Raw genomic sequence first — 18,135 nt, 5'->3', positions numbered from 1 at the left:
AGCACAGGTGGGCGATATGACAGGTGTCCTGGGGTGGGTCTCAGCCTGTGGGGAGAGAACTGGTCATCTCCATTGCATGAACTTATGTGAAGATGTGTTGAGTGGAGTGTGGTCTGTTGGCATGATCTGTGCTCGAAGAGGCAACTGTGTTGGTTTCAGACTACAGTGCTTTAGCAGGGATGCTTTCACCACCAGCCTACGGGGAGGTAGGTGGACCCCATCAGACCTGCCTCACGTCGTATCCGTCTCGTGAGGACTTGATGTGCTTTGGACACCATCCGCTCACCCCATGTCTATGTTTTTCCCTGGCCTGGAATCACCTGTTTCCTTCCAGCATATATCATGGCTTCAGCAAGCCACTTTCCTACTCTGGCCATTACCTGTGATGGTGCAGGTCCTCTCCGGCTCCATGCCAGAGGTTCTCCATCCAGCCTGTGTGGATGCTTTATAGCACCCTGCCATGCCCAGGCAGTGCTCTGGTTGCCCAGCTGGTCTGTAAGAGCCTCCAAGGAGAAGACTTTGTCTTCCATACCGTCAGCTGTTGATGGTGTGCTTTCAGCAGTACCGGCACAGTTCACTCATTCATTCTAGGAATGTTTCCCACAAGTTTTTCTGAGTGTTTGTTGTGTACAAGGCACTGTGCTGAGTGCTTAACTTACGGTGTATTTAGTTGAAGCCTTGCAATAACCCAGAGGGATAGACGCTTAATAGATGAAGTTCCCTTTTTACAGATAAGGAAACTGAAAGGCTACCTAATTTGCCCAGGGATATCCATCTAGGAAGTGGGAGAGTTGGCACTCAAATCCAGATGGCCAACTCCAGAAGCTCTGAAGCACATGCTGGAACAGTTCTTGTGGGCGCCCCAAGAGTAATCAGGCTTGAATCGGAAAAGAGGAGAGACATACTGACACGAAGGGACACATAGCAAGTGATAAGAAGTGATCATTAGTGGGTGAGAAAGGCAGAGGAAGAGGGAGGGGGACGTTCCAGACAGGGAGAGGTGGATTTGAGTAAGAAGATGGGTGTGAGAGGAAAAGCATTCCAGAAATACATACAGTTACTGAACAGGGAAAGTACAGAGTGTGTTCTAGAAAGAGCAAGAGCAGGGTTAGAATTCTGACTGGTATAAAAAAGGTCAGTGTGGAAGGGAGTTGGGATCGTGAAGGATCCTTAGATGCTAGGTGGGAAATCAGGATTTTCATTGGTAGACAGTGGGAGTTTGAGGATTTTTGAGCAAGGGAATAGTATAATGACGCCTGAGCTCTAAGCTTTTAGAGCCTGTATGTAACAGATTACATGGAAGGAGGGACCAGAGACGAGAATACCAGCATTGCCATCGTGTAGAGGAGAGAAAACAGGCCAGGGCATAATTCATCCAAAACAGTGCACGGGCACCACGTGCCAGGCCAAGTGACTGTCTCTGCTTGGCGAAGCCTGCTGTCTGTGCTTCTTAGCAGGGGGATGGGTAGCACAGGGGAGGAGGAGGGGGTCCGGAAGGGCCTTGCCAGCAACGTGCCAGGTTCCGGGTCGGGTGGTGCGGAGCAGGGCTTCAGCGTATTTTACAGGTGTCCTCGTGCGCTGCCAGGGTGGGGGCTGGGCAGACCTGAAAGGAGTGTTACTCTGGATCTGGAGAAAGTGAGCTTTCTCGGGCGCAGGAGGAGGGAGCTCCCCGTGTGCGAGGCCGCAGGGAACCCGCGGTTGGGCAGCGGCTGGAGGCTTGGCAGTGTGGGGTCGGTGAGACCCCGAGGCGGGGGGAGGGGGTGTCCCGGTGCAGGGCAGGCCCTCCTCAAAGGCTTGGACGGTTGAGAGTGTCTGAGAAAGTTCTCTGAAAGTCTGTTCCCAGCAGAGTGACTTTGGGGCAAGTCATGCAAGAAACCTGGTTCTCTGCTTCCTCCCCCCGGGGGACCACGGTGTTGGTGTTGGGATGGAGGCTGCCTGTTCGCGGGGCTGCGGGATGGTTCCTGCTCCTCACGGCTTCTCCAGGGTCTCCTGGATTTGCCCAGCAGGCCAAGGAAACCCTGCTAACCTTCCTCTCCTAAAAAGATGGGCAGTGCGAAGGATCGCAATTTTCTGGAACAGGAAGCTGAGTGCAGACACGTGAAGTCGCGGGCGGTGCTGAGCCTGAGCTGGCTCGGCGGCCAAGGCCTGTTGAGCGTTCCCTCCTGCTCCTGCGGCGCGCGGCTGCCTCAGGTCTCGGGTCATTCGTGGGCGTGGAGCCCTCTCGAGGCAGGAGGGCCTGTGCGCGGGCTCGTTCAGGCTGTGGGCTGGTTGAGAGGTCAAGGTCACCCTGCTGCGAGCCCCTCGGCCCTCCCTGCAGGAGCAGCAGCCCAGCAGGTGGAGGTACCTTAAGAACCAGCTGCAGAGCTCTGCAGGGACTCAGACAGAGGAAGAGAAGCGGGCTGAACACGGCGGTCACAGGAAGGTCTGGTCTTGCCTTAGGGGAGTCACTTAAACGCTGAGTAGAAGTTCAAGCCTGCTTCGCCTCCCTCCACACCTGCCACAGCCCTGGCCTTGGGACACGTTGCTCCTTGCTTCCCTCCAGCCAGCTCTGCCCCGTCTGCGCAGGCAGCGTCCTCCAACAGGAAGTGCCTTCCTCCTCTGCCGGCCTCCTGCTGCAAAACATGCCTCATCTCCTCTCTGCCCCCCTCCCAGAGGAGACCTGCCCCTTCCTCCTGGGGCTCCTTTTGCTCCCCAGCATCACGACTGTCACTCTTAGTTCACCCGTGTTTGTTCCCCTCCGACTACCCCCTTTGAGGGCATGGACCCTACTATATTCATCCTCACACCCCTAGCGCCTGGCTTAGAGCCTGACACGTGGTAGGTGCCCAGTAAATGTTTGTTGAGTGCCCTCGTGTCATTCACAGCTAGTGAGGAAGTCAGTCAAGTCAGTAAAGCAGGCGGTTACCAGCAATGTTGGGGGTGAGGCATTAGGGCAGGATTTCCCAGAGGTGATGATACCTGAGCCGCATCTTACCTGCGTCTTCAAAGAGGATCGAGAGTTAACCAGGTGAAGGAGGCGTCAAGGGAGGGGTGCCTTCCTAGGTGGGGGTAAGCAGTTTGCACCGAGGCACAGAGGTTTGGGAGTGAACTAGCACATCATGAATAGTTCATGGTGGCTGGAGAGAGGAGGTCCAGATACCACAGGACTCTGGGTGCCACACTGGGGAGTTTAAATCTGATCCTAAAAACAGTGATGAACCATTAAAATGTTTTAATTGGGAGAGTGATCTGATCAGATTTTTGTTTCAGAAGGATCACTTGGCTGCCCATGGAGAATGGGTTGAAGGGGGCAAAGTTGGGGTCGGTAGGACCAATGAGGGGAGGCTGTCATTATAATCCAGAGGTGGATGACAGGTGTCTGAGCCAGGACAGGGACAGAACAGGGGTAGATTAAAGAGGTGTTTAGGAGGTCGAATCCATAGATTTATCTGACCACTTGAGGGCAAGGAACAAGGAGGAGTCATGGATGACTTGTCTCCAACTTAAGCAAAAAGGTAGATGCCGTTCAGCAGCCTGGGATAAGCAGTGATTTAGGAGAAGATACTGAGTTCATCTGGGTAGTGAGCTCGTGTGAAATTCCCGAGGGTGTCCAGATGGAGGTGACGAGTGGCCAGTTAAGATGTAAGTCTGGAGCTCAGGAGAAAGGCCTGGCATTAAGACAGCAACACAGGAATTGGGAAAAGCTGTAGAACAGGATGAGGTCTCCTGAGGAGATTGCGTTGTCTGAGAGGGAGGGCTAAGAGGACTGAACCTTTGGGAACACCAGGGGTGCTGAGGAAGAGAGAATGAATCGTGATGGAAACTAGGAAGGAACAGTAAGAGGTGCAAGGAAAGCCAGCGTTGGACTTGTGCAAACCAGGAGTCTCCAGGAAGCATGATCAGTTGTGTCTAGTACCACAAGTCAGGTAAGAAGTGAACGGTGTCCTTCAGATATAGCAACAGGGAGGTCATCAGTGACCTTGACAAGGTCACTGCCAGTGCCCACATGGAAGAGAAGGTAGCAGATAGCAAGTGGAGAAGGTTCCGGATGGTGGGGAGAAGTACCAAGGGCCTGCCTTTGGATCCTGTTTGTGAGCAGGAATCCAGATGAGGAAGCCGGGAGAAGGCAGAGAAGACAGAAGCAGCTGCAGGTGCGGAGAGCTGAGCTCGAGCGCCGGCTGTGTGCTCACTTGTCCGCACAGCGGCTCCCAGTCTCCTCGTCTGTGAAATGGGGACGGGTTGGGGAGGCTTGCCACCACGTGTGACACGTGGCAGGTGCACAGAGGAGGGCACGAGAAGGAAGGTCAGCTTTGCCTTGTCATTGATTGGCGTGGAGTGAGGGAGAGAGGAGTCAAAGACAAGCCCTGTTTGGGCCTCGAAATGCAGTGGTGCCATCCACGGGAGGAGGGGCAGAGAAGTGCGCCCCGGACTAGTGCTCCTGTGCCACCCTCCCAGAGAGAGGCACATTCCTCCCAGGGACATTTTAGAGCTTGTATTGTAGAAAAAAAATACAAAAAAAGATTTTTGTTTTTTTTTTTCCCTTTGGGGCAAGGGTGGATGGAGATCAAAATTTTCCCACCACTTTATTCAATTACATAGAAATATAATAGGTGAAATTCTCTTGAGTTCATTTCTGCTAGTTTTTGCATCGTGGGACTCTGTGATTACATAATCTGGAAACTGAAAAGCACTACTTTATGACTGTACCAGGTGGGACATTTTGAGAAAGTCAGCGTCCCTTAAAACGTAATTGTTCACAGCCTTTATCTCTGTGCACTCCGTTGATTTTTGTGGCTTCCTAAATGGTATTCTAATGCTTAAATTTTGTTTTTTAAAACCTTTATATTGGTAAGTTTCCTAATATGTTGTTAAAATCCCTTTGCAGAGGTAATGTATAATTTAATTGTTTCCACAGATCATCAGTCAGGCAAACATAACGACAGGAGGAAAAGCTCACTAGATGTCAGAACTGCTGCCTCTCGAACAAGCAAAGGTAGGTGACAAAGACAAGAGGAGAAAGCATGGTCCTGTGAGTATTGAACCCATGGAGACGTGTGACACTCCCTCCCCAGTCTGATCTCTGGGTCACTGCCCCCCTCCAGCTCAGGAGAGGGAAGGGGACCCTCTAGCAGTCTGTGTCCATTCCTCCCTCACCCCCAACTCCTTTGCCAGTGGGTTCCATTCTGACCCTTTTGATGGAGTCAGGGAATAAAGAAAAAGAAAAAGATACATTTTACCGTCTGTTCTCTAGTTGATTTTTTTTTTTAATTAATTAATTTATTTTTGGCTGAGTTGGGTCTTCGCTGCTCTGCGTGGGCTTTTCTCTGGTTGCAGCGAGTGGGGGCTACTCTTCGTTGCGGTCTGTGGGCTTCTCATTGCAGTGGCTTCTCTTGTTGTGGAGCACGGGCTCTAGGCACACCGGACCTTCGGTAGTTGTGGCGCGAGGACTGTAGAGCGCAGGCTCAGTAGTTGTGGCGCACGGGCTTCTTAGTTGCTTTGCGGCATATGGGATCGTCCCAGACCAGGGATCGAACCCATGTCCCCTGCATTGGCAGGCAGATTCTTAACCACTGCACCACCAGGGAAGTCCTCTAGTTGATTTTCTAAACTGTAACAGCAGACGTCAGTTTATCTGTTGTAATTGTATGAGTAATGCATTTGGAAGTTCTCAGCGATATATTCCATTGTGGGTTGCAGTTTGCCATGGAAGCTTACCTTTTGGTGGGGAAGTAAGTGAGCTGCATTTGGGGATGTGAAAGACTTTTCATAAGCAAATATTATTTAAGTTCTAAGTGGAATATAATTTTTTAACGGTTATGTAGATATGTGGCCTGAATGATCTAGAAGTTTTAAAAATGCAATGGAAATTATCTATAGATAGTGTGGAGGCAAATATTACTGCTAGCTATGTACTTTCTTTGACTCAGAGATGAATTGGGAAGCAATAGGGAGCTGATTGTTACTAGATAAACAGCGAAAACTTTGCAGATGTTACAGTGGAGATCCAGTGCCTCACTTCTCTCACGGGTTGGTCGTGAGGAGTGGAAAATATGCCGTGTGTCCCTTGCACTGAAAAGACGAAACGGATCCCACCCCTGCTGCAAGGGCAGGGAGCAAAGTGGTGTTACAGGGAAGAGTATGGACTTCGGCCTCAGCATTGCTTTGATTCAGGTCCCAGCTTCATCTACTTTCTGTGCAACCTTGGGGGTAGACCTTTGTGCTTCCATTTCCTCATCATCATATGGGGATCATTATGCTGTCCACAGAGGACCACGTAAGGATGAAATGAGTGAGCGTGGTGCCTGGCCAGGGTCGTGGCAGCAGCTGTCACCGTCCTCACTGTGGCCCTCATGGTCACGGCCCTCGGGCACAGCAGAGCAGAGGCGAGGTCACTCGTGCCCCAAACTGTCTTTACCGCCACGCTCTGACTTCTGTTCATCCTTTGGATTACTTTGTCCATTTCTGTATTTTTGAGAGTTAAAACACTTTTCTTTTAATGTTTGTGGGTTTTAACCACTGTTCTTTTTAATTGACTTATAATTTACATATAATACAATTCATATTAAGTGTTGAGTTCAGTGGGTTTTGACAGTTCTGTACATTGAACTGTATAGACTGTAACCACCCAGCCCAAAATAGATACAGAAAATACACACGTGCAGGCCTGCACTTGCGCACATATTTCACCACACAGAGGCATCCACTGATTTCTTGCACCATAAGCTAATTTGGCCTCTTCTTGCGCTTCATAGAAATGGAGTCGTATAGTATGCACTGTCTGTGTGTCTGGCATCTTTCACTCATTTTAGTGTTCTTGAGATTCATCCTTGTTGCTAGGTGCTACCGTTCGTCTTTATAGCTTGGTAGTACTCCACTGTATGACTGTGCCACAATTTGCTTATCCATTCTGTTATTAATGGCCCTTTGTGTTCACCTTTTCACTTTGGGGCTGTTCAGAGTAAGGCTGCTGTGAATATGTTTATGCAAGTATTTTGTGTGTGTGTGGACATGTGTGTTCATCTCCTACCTGGGAGTGGAATAGCTGGGCCTTTGTGCAGCTGCAAACAATTCTCCAGTGTGGGTGGTACCATGTACCATCACTAACCTATGAGAGTTCCAGTTGCTCTGCATCCTCCCACACTTGGTTATACCAGGGTTCTAAACTCTAGCTATTCTACTGGATGTGGTTTTAACTTTAATTTTCCTGATGACTAATGAGGTTGAGCACCCCTTTCATATGCTTACTGGCCATTGGATATCCTCTTTTGTGACGTGAATGTTCAAATATTTTGCCCTTTTTTTTTTTTTGTGGTACGTGGGCCTCTCACTGTTGCGGCCTCTCCCGTTGCGGAGCACAGCCTCCGGACGTGCAGGCTCAGTGGCCGTGGCTCATGGGCCCAGCCGCTCCGCAGCATGTGGGATCATCTTCCCGGACCGGGGCACGAACCCGTGTCCCCTGCATCAGCAGGCGGACTCTCAACCACTGCGCCACCAGGGAAGCCCCTTTTGCCCATTTTTATCACTGGGTTGTTTATCTTTTTCTTGTTGGTTTGTAGGAATTCTTTTTATATTCTAGATATAGATATAAGTATTCCAAATATACTGTTCTTAGTCTGTGGATTGCTTTTTCACTCTCTTAATGGTCTTTTAATGAACAGAGGTTCTTAATGAATCTTAAAGTTCATTTTATCAGTGTTTTCTGTTATAGCTAGTGCTTTTTTTGTGTCCTGTTCAAGAAATCTTTCTCTATCCCAAGGTTATGAAGAATATTCCCCCATGTTTTCTTCTAGAAGCTTTATTGTTTTATCTTTCACTTGGGGTCTGTGATCCATTTCAAATTAATTTTTACATCTAGTGAAGGTAGAGATCAAAGATTAATATCCCCCCCCCCACTGGGAAACCCAGCTGGCCCATCACCATGTTGAAAAACCATCTTTTGCAGTAGTATCATTATTGTAAACCAGTTGACTATAAATATATGGCCTGTTTCTGGACTCTATTTCATTGTTCTGTTAGTCCTTGCTTACACTGATACCACGATCGATTACTACAGTCATATGGTAAGTATTGATATCTGGTAGTATAAAGTTCTTCAAGATTATCTTGGCTATTCTAGGTCCTTTGCATTTCCATATAACATTTAGAATCAGCTTGTTAGTTTACACACACACAGCTTCTTGGGAGTTTATTTGGGAGTGTCTTAAATCTATAGAACAATTTGGGGAAAATTGAAATCTCGGTAACACTGAGTCTTCCAAAACGTAAACATGCTCTTTGTCTTTATTTAGGTTGCCTTTTATTTTTTCTCAGCAATGTTTTGCATTTTCAGTGTATAAATCTTACATATCTTTCCATTAGATTTATTCCTAAATATTTTTTTTTTTTTTATAAATTTATTTATTTCTTTATTTTTGGCTGTGTTGGGTCTTCGTTGCTGTGAGCAGGCTTTCTCTAGTTGCGGCGAGCAGGGGCCACTCCTCGTCGCGGTGTGCGGGCTTCCCATTGCTGTGGCCTCTCTCCTTGCGAAGCACGGGCTCCAGGCGCGCAGGCCCCAGCAGTTGTGGCACATGGGCTCAGTAGTTGTGGCTTGCGGGCTCTAGAGCTCAGGCTCAGTAGCCGTGGTACACGGGCTTAGCTGCTCCGTGGCATGTGGGATCCTCCCGGGCCAGGGCTCGAACCCGTGTCCCCTGCATTGGCAGGCAGACTCTCAACCACTGTGCCACCAGGGAAGCCCTATTCCTAAATATTGATTTTTATGATGCTGTCATAATGGTGTTTATTTATTTCAGTTTCCAATTGTTTGTTGCTAGTATATAGAAATATAATTGAATTTTTATGTATTGACCTCGTACCCAGTAACCTTGATAAACTAGCTTATTGATTATAAGAGTAGCGTTTGTAGATTCTTTCACTTTCTGCATACACAGTCATGACAATCTTTATACCTTTTATTTCTTTTTCTTACTTTATTGGATTCACACTATTGTTTGGTCTTTATAAGTATATGTCACTTCCATTATATTTTTAAATGAGAACAAGTCTTTTTATGACATAGTGATAGAAGAGTGGTTTTTATTTTTGGCTTAATGACCTTGTTGGGTAAAATGGAAAGATGGCAACCATGTGCTGATCACCAAAATTAGATTTAAGGAGTTTTGTTGGTCTCTGAAATTTAGAGCATTTGAGAGCCCCTGAGTTGGTTAATCTTGGTTGTTTCTCCTTGGGCCCCAGTTTGGTAAAATAAGGCTGACGCATCAGGCTGTGGAACAGTCTGTGGTCCTTTAAGACCTTTGGTAAACAGCATTTGGCCTGACAGTGGGGCTTTCAGGGAGAGACACAGAACACTATGTGAATATGTTTTCCTGCCAGTTCACTGCCCAGGCTTCTCCCCACCCCAAAGGAACTGGATCTTGACAGGAGCAACAAAAAAATTAACAAACTTTAGAGTCTAAGATTTGCTGCCTGCCTCACTTAAGATATTTACCTAACCCGTCTAGATTGAGCAGAACAGTGGAAAGCACCAAAGGATGCCTTGAAAAATTGAACCAGAAATTCATGTATTTCAGTTAATTGAGTTGTATTTATTGCTCCCGCCATATATGAAACAAGGAGCCTCTGTGGCATTGTCTTTCAGAACATTTTCACTCCTGGAGAGCAGCAAGCGGAATAATTATAAAGCCTTATCGTTAGAAACACAAAAAGAGGCTCACTGTTTGGCCCTGACTTGCTAGATTGTTTCCTCTGTTTTCTCTCTGGCCTGTGACCTCAGAACTTCAGTCTGTGGGTGCACGTGCAACCTAGTGCCTAGAGCTGAAGGAAGCAGAGTTGGTGATGCCAGAATCCCAGGCTTGTTAGGATGGGAAGGAAGCTCAGCGACCAGGTAGTTCTGGTCCTACCCCTTCATTGTGCAGCTGAGCACGCTGGGTGGGGCCTGGGGCGGGAAGGGAGACAGATACCCAAGGCTGTGAACACCCTGATTTCTGTATCACGTGATCTCTCCACAGTTTCCAGCCAGAGACGACGCTCCTCCACGGCCCGGATACATTCCATGAAGATCGAGGCGCCCATCACCAAGGTGAAACAGTTTGTGGTCCGTCTCCATTGAACATGGGAGTCCCTTGTTCTCCTGGTTGATTGTTTTCAGCAAGAAGAACCACCAAGGGACCCACAACAATAACGATGCTCCTAGTTGTATGGAGCTGCCTCGTCTGAAGAGAGAGGATGCGGGACATGAGCACTTTAACCAGCCTTAAGTTAGCGTTGAGCCCTACTGCCAGCCTGACTCTCTGGATTGCTTTCCCATCGTCTTTAAGATTATGAAACTCAGGTCGTTTTCTTTCCATATTATAGGCAATCAATATCATCAGTGCTGCCCAGGAAAGCAGTCCCATGCCTGTGACAGAAGCCTTAGATCGTGTGCTGGAAATTCTAAGAACCACTGAATTATATTCACCACAATTCGATGCTAAGGACGATGATCCTCATGCCATCGACCTTGTTGGGGGCTTAATGTCTGTAAGTATAGTTGACCAGGCTGCTGGCTAGATCCTGCTGTTCTCATTTGTTTTCTCAGAGGTTATTTGTTTACGTGCTGGCCTACACAGCGCTCTTTGTGTGGGGCTCAGTCAAGGCCTAAACCCTCCATTGCTGCCCTCTGGCTGAGCCATCACCCACCTGCTGCCTGCCGCCCAGGGGGACCGCAGCTTGAAGCAGAGAAGGGAGGAGCACATTCTAGACAGCTAGCTAGTTTTAAGATTTTGAAGATGGGCAGAAAAGAAAAATTTATGAAATATTTCATACCATAGTACAAAACAGAATGACTGTCTATGTCTAAAGAGGCACCAGGGGGACTTCCCTGGTGGTCCAGTGGTTAGCACTCCGTGCTTCCGTTGCAGAGGGCATGGGTTCGATCCCTGGTCCAGGAACTAAGATTCCCACAAGCCGCACAGCGTGGCGCCACCCCCCAACCCCCGCCCCAAAAAAAAGAGGCACCAGTGAATGGGGCGTGGTTTCCCTCTAGAGCATCCTATACAGATTTGGTGACTTCATGGGAAGGAAGGCCTTGGAACCATTTCATTAGAAGGAGGCTTTATACCATGGGCTCTTGAGGGGTCTAGATGCCTCCTCCACCCCATCTAGTACAGAGGCCTTACAGGGGAAGAACAACTTGTGGAAAACAGATCATTCCATTGCCATCTGTCACCTTTTTTGTCTTGGTGACAAAATTCAGAAGTAAAAATTCATCCCCCCTCCTAATTCCTGCTTTCTAAAGTCACTTGATTTCATAAAAATAAGGTTTTAAGCAAAAATCAGTTGGGTAGAGGGTTCCCAGCGATGATGATGTCTAGTTGTGGTCTTGTCTGTTTGAGACAGAGGCTCCTCCAGCCTGTAGGTGAGGGGGTGGGGAGAAAGGATGAGGGGCAGGGTGCGATAGTGCCCGGGAGTGAGGGGTGAAGAGAGGCAGCATGGGGAGAAAGCACCGCAGGGCTGAGGAGAGGGGCCGCTCCGGGGCTTGGGGGTAGAGCAAGGGTGCTTAGAGAGCAGGGAAGAATCTAGTTTTCCTGAGGAAGGCTGGTGTCCACGAGCGTTGAGGAGGGTGGCAGGAAACGGGGGGGAAAGGGTTGAGGGCAGAGGGGCGTCATCCGGTCCCGAGTGCCAGCAGGACGCTGGGCTCTGGGGAGTCTCCCGAGCTCGCCGTCCTGGCGATGCCCCTACCCCCGAGTTGAGCAGGTCCGTGCAGCGTCAGGCTATGTGCTCCTGGGTGAGTGACTGAGCTCGGGGTTGGCCGCAGAGGTGAGCACAGGGAAGCCTCGGCACGCACTGATGGGGAGGGCTGCCCGCAGCGTCCTCCGGGGCCCGCTGTCCTGGGGTTTTCAGGGAGTACAGAATAACTGTGACTTCCCTTTCTCTTCTTTCCTTGATTTTTATCAGGACGTTTTTCGAAGACCATCCAGGAATGAGTATGTTCTTTCAACAAAAAGTAAGTTTCTCCTTTTTAGTTTTTTGGACCACTATTACTATTATAGCCATGCTTAAGTGATGAAAATAATTTTTTCAGGTAAAAGTTTTAAGATAATTTTTTTTTTATCAGTAAGAAGTTTTTTGGTGTATCATCAAAAATGAGAAACAAAGCAACCACCCCCTGAAGCAGAACTGTTCTCCCTAAGGAACAGTTAATGCTGTAAAGCCTCTTAATTTTGTTCTCCGAATCACATCACTTTGCAGACCTTCAGCAGGCTTCCAGCAGTGTGATCACCCCCACCTCCCTTCACGACATCCCATCACAGATAACTCAGGCCATGGAAAATGAGGAATCCTGGGACTTTGATATTTTTGAACTGGAGGCTGCCACTCATAAAAGGTGAGTCCACATGGAGCTCGGCAGACAGAGAGCTTGATTCCAAGGGCCGGTGTGGAGAAAGCCACCCAAGGAGTATGGTTTCTGCACAGAGCCAGTCCCTGGTCAGGGAGGAGGCTCAGGAAAGCACAGCAGGGCAGCAGGTGCCCTGAGTCACCAGGCCTAGGCCTCAACGAGGGGATCAGTGAGAAGCCAAGGGGAGTCTGCCTGGCGGTGACTTCCGCAGAGACAGCAAGCGTGAGATTGAGCAAGTGATTTAACCTCTCCAAATAGCAGAGGTTTCTTTTTCTGTAAAATAGGGTTATTAATTTCTCCTGTAGGTAGTGATATGTTGAGATAGCAGCAAAGAGCCCCACTCAGAGCCTAGAACTAAAAATTAGAAATACACAGACATACACGTTGTTAAGAGCTGTCCCCAGATCTTGGTTGCTGTGTTGGTGACAGGCATGGGGACACCCCAAACTCCAGCCATCCTGATCTGAACGTGGTCACCGAGAGTAGGGTGGGATTGGGATTTTACCTTCAGTTTTGTGCCTTGCTGGAGAAGAACGGTCAAGCAAAGGCGTGTGGTTGGCTTGGCACACAGGAAAGGGTGTCCCGGCCTGCTGCCAGCCAGCGTTAACCTTCAGGAGGGTGAGGTCCGGACCCTGGCAGACAGAAGGCCACTGCAGGAGAGGGGTGCTCTGCTGGCCGTGGGATAACTCATCGGGTCTCATCCCAGTCTGGGTGACGGTCCCCAAGCCAGCCCCTACCCTTGGCTCATATGCTCACAGTGAGTCGACCCTCTAAAACATTCTGTGTCCAGGTACCCCACACAGCCAAGGACTGTAGAAAAGAATATGCCCGTGGCAAACAGAGCTTTGGGTACCTGGTTTACATACTGGTACGTTGTATTCGTGTGAACCTGGGACAAGGCAGGTCTGTTCAAGTCCTGTGAGCCCGACCACCTCTGGATACTGCCTCAGCAGAGCCAAGCTTCTTGATCTTCCAAGCAAAGGCCAGGTGCTGGATGAAGGTGACTTCTCAAGGAAGGGCCTGATTTGCTGGCCAGTTCGTCAGCTTCTCTGGGGAAACCTCCTCATACTGTAACACCCACTTCCAGATTGTCGAGACCGTCACATGACATGTGACAGCCTCTGGCTCATAGGCTATCATCAGGAACTGTTGTTTTCTCCCACACAGGACATTTGGCCAATGACATAGGTCCAGCAGGTCCAAAGGAGAGGATAGGGTTTAAGCTGGAGCAGGTTTAGCCTGGCAGCATGTTGATTTGAAGACTCTACTAGTGTCAGTAGGAGTCTGCATCAGGAAGGGCAGGGTGAACAAACCTTGCCCCAGCCAGTGGGGCGCACCAGGTGAATGAATGCTCCCAGAATTGGAGCTGGGCTCCACCCAGAGGTTGGCATTGGCTACCAGGAGAGAGGGCAACAGAGCGCCACCCGCGTGCCACCCACGTGCCACCTGCACAGGCTCCACTCTGCTGCCCTGCGCACCCTCTGAAGCCTGGCTCGGGTTTGCTTGTTGGATCTGAGTAGATCCAACACTTTGCCTGTTTCTTTGCTTTGTTTTAACACTGTGGATGTTTTTCTCTGTAGGCCTTTGATTTATCTTGGTCTCAAAATATTTGCTCGCTTTGGAGTCTGTGAAGTCTTAAGATGCTCTGAGACAACGCTGAGATCCTGGCTGCAAATTATCGAAGCCAATTATCATGCTTCTAACCCCTACCACAATTCTACACATTCTGCCGACGTGCTTCACGCCACTGCCTATTTTCTCTGCAAGGAGAGGATAAAGGTGAGCTGGGTTTGTGCTCCACGCTTAACAGGCAGGAGCAGTGGGGAGGGCTGCTGTGCAGTGTCACTGCTCAGGAGGGCCCGGCACGGGTGCAGCCTGGCCCAGGAAAGGGGCGGCCACAGGAGAAGTCAGGCAGGAGGCCACGCTGTGGCTCTGGGGAGTTGATAATGAATTCATGACATGACTCCAGCCATTCCTGGAAGAATAAGGAGCAGGGTTTGTTCTCCGGGGAGGAGGCCAGCAGGAACAGGAGAAGGCTGTTTTTCTGAGGGGTCTTACTCTGACCCTGCAGGCAAGGTTGGATATGGCCCCTTTAGGGCCCCCCGCATCCCTCAGAGTCAGCGGTGTTTGAGACCAAGTTCATCATCTTTGCCCAGCACTGCTCCCACCCAGGGTCACCTGCCTGGCCCAGAGTCCCATCCATCATCCAAGCAGATACCCACGTCAGAAGCCTGGGGTCATCTTCAGTTCTCTCCTCTCCTCCAGCCCCCAGCACCTGGTAGGTCATCTGACCTTGCTGACTACAACCCCTAAGTGTTCTCAGAATCGTCTTCTCCTCGCAATGCCCCTGCCGCCGTCCCAGTCAGGGCCCCGTCATTTGTCGTCTAGATGGTGCCAAACAAGAACTCCTGGCTGCCCGGCCTCCTAGGGAACTCACTCTGACCATATGGGTCCCAGGAGCAGCCTCCCATCTCCCACAGGATTTAAGCTTCAAACCCCACAGGTGGTGTGCACCACTCGCAACACACAGGCCATGTTTGGGCTGTGCTGAGCCACTTTAGTTTCTAACGCTCCTGCCCTTGACATGCCGTTCCCTTTGCTGGTGCCGGCTTCCCTCACATCTCCCCCTGCCCTTCAGGAATCAACACCAGCCTTCATTCCTCTAGGAAGCCCTCCCTGGGGCACCCTCCTCCGTGTCCCCACACCCTCCTGGGTACCTCCTGATTGTACCGTCCACTTCATTTGGACGGCAGGCTCCTTTCGTAGCCCAGTGCCTGTCCTGCTCCATCTCGTCGGCGCAGGGGAGGAAGGGCGAGGCTCCTAGCATCAGGTGCAGTGGCCACTGGCACCTACTGGTGGCCGTTCACAACTGGCCCAGGATCTGCCTGGGGGCCATGTAGCAGCTTTAGCTCCAGCTTTGAGGCCATAGGGGGATGGGAGTAGGTCCCAGTAAGGAGGGCGTCACGGGAGAAAGGTTCCATTCAGGGAATGTTACTGCCCACTCCCAAACCAAGCTTCCTTAGAAAGCCTTTTCACGTTGTCAATTATTTCATTGGGGAAATTTTCGAAGCAGCAACTAGACCTTCACTGATTTGCCAAAGTATTTGTGTTATTTCCTTCAGCATCCATCATAAAATGGTACAGAGGGTCCAGGGAGCTCTAGTGTGTGGCCATTTCACTTTCAGAAGTATTGTATACTTGAGAGCAGTTGAATCAAACTGTTGGTTTTGTACCTAAGGAAACAGGGCCTCGTGAGGAATGAGACAGCGAGGCATCACTGCCTGATGTCCTGGCATCTGAGGAAGGCCACATGGTGGCCAGGACCAGCCCTGGCAGTCAGCAGAGTGAGGGCCAGTGCATCCCGGTCCCACTACCTCATCTGTACCTGCGACTAGTTAGTTGTAGGGAGGAGAGCAGCGTGCGGGGATGATTCCAGCACGTGGTCATGTTGAGTCACTCCCCACCCTGAAATCCTATCTTCTCAGAGCTGGGTCTCCCATTTGCGCTTTCTCTTTCCCTCTAGTTTGGTTTTTCGGGTTTTGTTGTTGTTGTTGTTGTTGTTTTAATAACAACAGACTGTAGGCATAATAAGAGTCCAGAGAGAGGGCTGTTTTTATAAAGCATGAAGACAAATGGCAGAGGAGAGATGTCTGTGTCAATATGGTTCAGCATATAAAGACAACCTAACTTTTGCTGTAATTTATTGATTTTGAACTCCTCTATAGATAACATACAAATATATATTCAGAAAGCTAACTTATTAATTTTTAATAGCATTGATATAATTCACATCATAAAATTCACCCATTTAAAGATAAAACTGTTGAATTTCAATTTAAATAAATTTTACAAGACTGATTTATTAGATATACACCTTGTTTTCAAGTGTTTGTAGAATATTTCCAAAAATGATCTTATACTAGGACACAATTACTGTCTTGATAAACTTCAAAATTTCATAGACTATATTTTCTAACCACAACAAAAACTAGAATTTAATAACTAAAAGTTAAATAAAAAATGTTAGTCACTACAAATGAGAAAATATTTCAAACAATTTAGGGATAAGCAAGGAAATAAAGCCAAAAATAACAGTTTAGAAAACAACAAAATGAGAAGCCTATGTATCAAAACCTGTAAAATGGGAAGAGCAAAGTGATAATCCAGAATGATTCTTTGAAACACCAAGAGAATTAAGTTCTAGCCAAACTAATCAGAAACACAGTAAACACAGAAATACACGCATTTGAAATGGAGATTAATAGAAGAAAGTACCATACACTTCTGTACTTAGAGTTTTAAATCAAATTAATGCTGGAAGTAGAAAACCAAGAGAGAGGTCAGTACCATGGGAGTTGTTTTTAAACTATCAACTAATTTCTTCAAAACCTGGCTCCTGACCCAGATGGACAGGTGAGTTCTTTAGCCCTCTAAGGAATTTTTCCATGTTACATAAACCGTTTCAAAGTCTTGAAAAAGATGGAAAACGTCCAGATCATTTTACAGAGTCACAAAACCCTGAAATCAACCTGACAAAGGTAGCAGCAGAAGGGGGGAGAAAACTATAGACCAATCCCCAGTTAATGTAAGAGATGCATAACTTAAAAAATTATTTCTCTCTTTTATTCAGTAATACTAGTTTATGTTGGTCTAAGTCAATATCTCAGACTAAAGGCCTTTTTTTGTGATGGGTCTAGAGACAGACTTTCTGAGGAGGTGACTCCTGTCTGTTGAGGACACCTGTGTCTTGGTAAGTCCTTAACTTGTGAGACTGAGAATCAGATAATGTTTCCTAATAAACATGCAAAGATGAAACTGTGTCTGAGTGGAGATGGGAAAACTGAGTTTGCTCAACATTATGCTTTTCTCAGAAATCCGAAATATCCTTACCTTAAAGTAATAGGGCAGAAAGAAAACTACTACCCAGAAGGCTACCTTGCTTTCAATGCCTTGCCCCAATTCTTAAATGATCTCTTGTTTTCAGCAAACTTTAGATCCACTTGATGAGGTCACTGCCCTCATTGCAGCCACTGTCCATGACCTGGACCACCCCGGGAGAACAAACTCCTTCCTGTGCAATGCTGGGAGTGAGCTGGCCATTCTGTATAACGACACTGCTGTGCTCGAGAGACACCACGCGGCCTTGGCCTTCCAGCTGACCACTGGTGATGATAAATGCAACATCTTTAAAAACATGGAGAGGTAAGAACAACGAGTTGGAAAGTATGTTTCCTCTCTCTTTTTTTTAAAAACAATTTTATTAAGATATAATTCACGTACTCTACAGTTCACCCGTTTAAAGTGTACAGTGGTTTTTCTTCTATTCAGAGTTGTGTGACCATCACTACAGTCGAAATTTAGAACATTTCCATCACCCCGCAAAAGAACCTCGAGCTCACTGGCAGTCTCTCCCCATTCCCCCCTCAACTCCCACAGCTCTAGGTCTACTTTCCCTCTCCATAGATTTGCCAGTTCTGCACATTTCACATAAATGGAAGCATCCCCAATATGTGTCTTTTGTGTCTGGCTTCTTTCACTTAGCACGATGTTTTCAAGGTTCAGTTCCTTTGTGTCTTGACATTCCAAGACGACAAAGTATAAGGCAGACACCTCGAGAGACCCAGAGAAGCTGTCACCTTACATCTCTGCCTGGAAGACTCCACTCTGCCCAGCATACGTCTCGTCGTTGTCTCTGTTCACACGTCACTTCTTTGCGGAAGCCTTCCCTGACCCCTCACATTAATTGTTCAGTCCCAGGTTCCTTCGTTTGCCTGATTCTGGTT

The 18,135-nt window shown here is 48.3% G+C and overlaps 1 protein-coding gene across 1 annotated transcript in view; it reads left to right on the top strand.

The window, feature by feature from the left end:
* The window catches only part of PDE8A (phosphodiesterase 8A), a 95,703-nt gene that overhangs the window by 60,008 nt on the left and 17,560 nt on the right, over positions 1-18,135 (top strand). The window contains exons 12-18 of the mRNA XM_027089414.1: positions 4,895-4,972; positions 9,984-10,054; positions 10,330-10,494; positions 11,911-11,959; positions 12,205-12,340; positions 13,933-14,131; positions 17,337-17,554. Coding sequence (XP_026945215.1) covers positions 4,895-4,972; positions 9,984-10,054; positions 10,330-10,494; positions 11,911-11,959; positions 12,205-12,340; positions 13,933-14,131; positions 17,337-17,554 — 916 coding nt within the window. The remainder of the gene's footprint in view (positions 1-4,894; positions 4,973-9,983; positions 10,055-10,329; positions 10,495-11,910; positions 11,960-12,204; positions 12,341-13,932; positions 14,132-17,336; positions 17,555-18,135) is intronic.

The sequence above is a fragment of the Aethalodelphis obliquidens genome, unplaced genomic scaffold (genome assembly GCF_003676395.1).
Source record: "Aethalodelphis obliquidens isolate GAN/ISIS:26980383/991018 unplaced genomic scaffold, ASM367639v1 scaffold65, whole genome shotgun sequence".
Lineage (NCBI taxonomy): Eukaryota > Metazoa > Chordata > Mammalia > Artiodactyla > Delphinidae > Aethalodelphis > Aethalodelphis obliquidens.
This window is presented reverse-complemented; position numbering and strand designations above follow the sequence as displayed.